This window comes from Grammomys surdaster, unplaced genomic scaffold (assembly GCF_004785775.1).
Source record: "Grammomys surdaster isolate TR1022 unplaced genomic scaffold, NIH_TR_1.0 125750, whole genome shotgun sequence".
In the NCBI taxonomy this organism is placed as follows: Eukaryota; Metazoa; Chordata; class Mammalia; order Rodentia; family Muridae; genus Grammomys; species Grammomys surdaster.
The window spans coordinates 1,144,837-1,150,195 of record NW_021620582.1 but is presented as its reverse complement, the minus strand read 5'-3'; the positions used below and the strand labels follow the sequence as shown (position 1 = coordinate 1,150,195).

The 5,359-nt window shown below is 37.6% G+C and overlaps 1 protein-coding gene across 1 annotated transcript; it reads right to left on the bottom strand.

Moving 5' to 3' along the window:
• Nucleotides 1–3,812: 3,812 nt before the first annotated feature.
• On the bottom strand, nt 3,813–4,803 carry LOC114639779 (olfactory receptor 1509). Its single transcript, XM_028788549.1, has one exon. The coding sequence runs from the start codon at nt 4,787–4,789 to the stop codon at nt 3,863–3,865; it is 927 nt and encodes a 308-aa protein (XP_028644382.1). The 5' UTR covers nt 4,790–4,803; the 3' UTR covers nt 3,813–3,862.
• Nucleotides 4,804–5,359: the final 556 nt, after the last annotated feature.

The window sequence follows — 5,359 nt, the reverse complement described above, 5'->3', positions numbered from 1 at the left end:
CAAATATGCATAGAAAGAAAAGAAAAACAAAAACAATTACATACACAGTTGCATTAGAGTAAACCTAATCCACAAAGTGAAACATTTCTACAATGAATACATTAAACTACAAAAAATTAATTGAAGAATATTCTAGAAGATGGAGATACTGCTCTCATGTTTGTGGACTGAAGGAATTAATAATATAAAATGCTATTCTACCAAAAGCAGTCTTCAGGCTTGTGCATTCTTCATCAAGATATTAATGCCATTATTCATATAAATAGAAAATATAATCTTAAAATTCATATGGAAGTACAAAATACACCAAATATCCAAAGCAAGCCTGAATAAAAGTAATAATGTTGGCAGTATCACATACCTGAGTCAAGTTTATTACAGAGCTATAAGTCACAAAAATAGTTTGGTATAAGCAAATAACTAGATGTGTAGATGGATGAAGCAGAACAGAAGAACCAAATATAAGCCCACACATCAATAGACAGCTGATTTTTTAAGCAAAAATTCCAGAAATACACATTGAAGGAAAGATATTCTCTTCAATAAATGACGCTAGTAACTGCATATTTATGGATAGAAGAATGAAATTAGATACCTACATCTCATCATATTAAAAAAGTCAACACCAAAGCTGTTAGAGGAAAAAGTAAAGAATGCACTTGAAAATATAGGGTTGGAGAATGATTTTCTGAGTAGGACTCCTGTAGTTACTCAGAAAATAATGCTAATAATTGATGATGGATCTTCATGAAATTAATCACTTCTGCCCTGCAAGGAAACTGTTATTATGTCAAAAGAGACAGACTACAAAATGGAAGAAATGTTGCCAGCTTTACATCTGCCAGAGAGGTTTATATCTAGAATACACCAAGAACTCAAAAAAACTAAAGAAAAAATCAAACAACCCAATCAATTAATGAGCTAATGAAATGAACAAATCATTCTCAAAAGATATGGTACAAGTAGCAAATAAACATTTGAAAAATATTCCACATCAATAGTCATCAGAGAAATAAAAATTAAAGATACACTGAGATTCCATCTCTCACCAATGAGAATGATGTCATTAGAAAAACGTCAGACCCCTTGGAATGAGTTATATGTGGTTGTGAGCCATCATGTGGGCACCAGGAACCAAACCTAGGTCCTCTGCAAGAACAGCAGCACTCTTAACCTCTGAGCCATTTCGCTTTCCCCAACTCTACACATTATGAATTACTGAAAGCTTCCTCCTCACTTAGGTACAAAGCTACCTATACTACAAAACTCCTATTCTATACTGTCCTATAGAAACTAGTCAGCACAGTAAGACAGAAAGAAAAACAAATATGATGCAGATCAGAAAGGAAGAATCAAACCTCTTAGTCATAGATGGTGCTGTTACCAAGGTGGAAGACTTAAAACCCTGCAGAAGATCTGAAGGGCAGCGGCTCACTTGTGGAGTACTTGTCAACAACTGTAAGGCCTTGTGTTCAGTCTCTATCAAAAGAGGAATAGAGGCAAGGAGGAGAGAAAGGAAGGAGAAGGTGAGGTAGTAAGGGGACAGGAAAGACAAGGGAAAGAGATTTTGTCTAGCCCAACTTGTGATTGAATTTAGCAATGTCAATGGAATAAAGATAATATATATAATTGCATATTAACAATTAACATGTAAAAATGAAATTAACAATTAATAAAGCAAAACACTAGTTCCTACCTGCCTTCACTGCTTCTCTGAGCCCATAATGCTAACATCAGACTTCAGTATCTTTCTCCCTCTAGGTTAAACTCAATACCCATGACTTTCCAGGGACTTTCCTGGCTTTTCAACACTGAATAATTCAACACTTGGCTCTCTGCCTCTCTGGTGTGCATACAACCACTGTTAAAATACCCAGCCTCTGTGATGGGAAAAAAAAGACGCTATATCCCTAACAGATTGAAAATTAAGACTAAAAAATAAACTGATGGTAGACAAGTTAATAAGAAATTTTTTGTCTTTTTTATACTTTATTGTTTACTTAATGTGCAAGTGACATTTCATTTTGCCATTTTCATAAATTCATGTTGTTGTATTTCACTTCCCAAAGTCCCCTCTCTTATGTCTCACTTCTCATTCTGATAACCATATACATATATATTCATATATATATTCTCAGCTCATATATGTGTGTATGTATATGTATGAGAAACCACATATGAGAGAAATTATGAGTGAGATATTTGTTTCTTCCCCCTTTCTTACCTTGCTTGTTCCTATCACTCAATTCTTTTAGATACTTCTAGTAAAGTGTTCATCAATCTGTCTTATTTATATTGGGGTTTTGTGTCTATAATAGTTCATGTATAAGTGAAAATATGTGATTATTTGTATTTCAATTCTGCCTTGCTTTTATTTTTGAGACAAGGCTTCATGAAACCCAGACTGACTTCAAATTCACAATGTAGCCATAGCTAGCCTTGAACTCCTGATCTTTCTGCCTCCCCTTGTCAAATGCTGAGGTTACAGGTATGAACCACCATGCCCAGTTCAGGCTTCTGCCACTTAAAATAGTCATCTACAGCTCCATTTATGCTCCTGCAGCTGATAAATTTCATTCTTCTTTACAGTTGAATAAAATCTGTTGTGTATATTTTTTAAGAAGCAAAATATTTGGAGATAAATTTAATGAATTGTGTTTCATTATAAATTTAAATGATAATATTAATAAAGAAACTAAAGAAAACATAAACCAATAATAGGATCTCTCAAATTAGAAGATTGAGGTTGAATATTTTTCAGTTTAGTTCTTTCCCCAGGTTGTCTATGGAGATCAGGTGATCCCAGTCTAGATTCCAACATTTTTCTCTGTAGACAAACATTTCCCAAGATATACATGAAAATGCAGAACATTTTAAGAAAGACTAATCAGGTCACATAACATCACTGAAAGCCTACTATAAAACTAAAATAGTCAATATACTGTGTTCATATATAAGATTAGACATGAAAGTCAATGTAACGAATTACAAATAAAGTCATTGGACTGAGGTCAAGGACTCCTATGGAAGAGTTAGGGGGATTGAAGGTGCTGAAGGGGATGGCAACCCAATACAAAGAACAGTATCGACTAACCTGGATCCCTGGGAACTCACAGAGACTAAGTCACCAGCCAAAGAGCATAAATGGGCTGGTTCGTGGTCTCCAACACGTATGTAGCAGAAAACTGCCTTCTCTAGACTCAGTAGGAGAGGATGCACCTAATCCTGTAGAGACCTGATGCCACAGGGAAAGGGGATGCGGGTATTGGGTGGAGGTGGGAGTGGGTAGGTAGGTTGGGGAGCAACCTCTCCGAAACAAAGTGGAGGGGGAGGGGTGAAGAACTCTGAGAAGGGGGACTGGAAAGGAGGCAACATTTAGAGTGTAAATAAATAAAATAACTTAATAAAAATATTATAAATGAATCCACACTTGAAAGATCAAGTCTTTTTCAATAGAAGTAATTTAATAATAAAATAAATGTCTCAAATTGTGCCATATCAAGCCAATGGATGAATAAAATGAGTCTCAAACTTATTTCATATCATGTACAAAAACAAAGCCCCAAACATCACACACCTAGAATTTAAGATGAAATTATAAAATTTGCAAAGTAAAACAGCCAAAAATCTTTAAGGCTTGGATATAGACAGATCCCAATGTGAAAGGATCAACCACAAAAATAAAAAGTCATAATCCATTTAGTCAAAATGTTTAACTTTTGACTTCTGAGTATTTTATTAAGAAAATGAATTTTCCAGGTGGAGAAATGGCTCAGTGTTTAAGAACACATGTTACTTCCACATTCAGGACGTGGTCACAACTGCTGCTGTCATCACAACACACACACACACACACACGATTTTATGAGCAAATTTGTCTCTGCCTGAGATGCTTCATGGCAGTTTTCACCTCCTCATTCCTCAGTGTGTAAATGAGAGGATTCAGCAAAGGGGTGACCACTGTGTAGAAGACTGATACCACCTTGTCGATGGAGAAGCTGGTATCTGGCCGAGTGTAGAGGAAGATACATGGCCCAAAGAACAGGGCAACCACCATGAAGTGGGCTGAGCAGGTGGACAGGGCTTTCCGACGACCTTCTGCTGACTGTTTTCGAAGAGAAAACAGGATGACTGTGTAAGAAGTGACCAAAGCTAGAAAACATACGAGGGAGATGGTTCCACTATTGGATACGATCAGAATCCCTGTAAGGTATGTATCTGTGCAGGCCAGCTTGATGACAGAAGGTACGTCACAGAAGTAGCTATCAATAACGTTCGGGCCACAGTAGGGTAGACGAATAGTCAAGAAAGTCTGCACAAGTGAATGAACAGTGCCCCCCAGCCAGAGTGCAAAGACAAGCTGTACACAGACCTTCATGTTCATCACATTGGAGTAATGTAGTGGGATGCAGATAGCCACATAACGATCATACGCCATAATCGTCAGCAGAAAGATCTCAGCACAAGCAAAGAGATGTAGGAAGAAGAGCTGTGCGATGCAATTGTCAAAGGAAATGGTCTTTCTCTCTAAAAGCAAACCCTCCAGCATCTTGGGCACGGTGACAGATGAATGGCAGATGTCAATGAAGGACAGATTGCTCAGAAAGAAGTACATGGGATTGTGGAGACGTGGAGTGAAGACTATGGTAATAACAATGAGGATGTTCCCCAAAAGTGTTAATGCATAAGTGACTGTGAATGGTATGAAAAACAGAATCTCCAACACCCAATTGTCAGTGAGGCCCAGGAAGACAAATTCAGTCACTCTTGTTTGATTTAGAGCTCCCATCTAATGAGTGTTCCAGAGGACCTAGGGGGCAGGGCATAAATTTTAAATTATTCTGGTAATACAAGGATGAAGTAATTGAAATGACTGTTTTTCTAAGAGGCTTGGCATGAATATGTAAATTATTTTAAATTCTTTTTTTACCTGCTTCTTTTCATTTCAGAATAATCCACCAAGAATAGTATCAGATTTGTTCCAAAATTATAAAACTCTAACAAAGACACCTGTTGATGGAGATATTTAAAACGGTGGCATCCCATCTGTCTTGTGATATGGAGCCACCATGTTCCCAACTAGGCTAGGCCTGAGATCACAAGCAGCAGCTGTGTTATCAGTCGACTCAGGCCGCCCGCTCAATCTGCCAGCTCAGGCAGCCAGAGACACCGGCCCTGCCACCCACAAAAAACCAGCATAGGAGATGAATCTGCCAGGCCTCCACGCTGTCTCCATATGGCTGGGCTGACCATCCCGCCATCCATGCGGTACCCAGTAGGAATTAGACTCTAATGCTTAATGATTAACCAAAGGCTTTATATGTTTGGTAATGCTCAATAAACAAGATGCTCACACAAT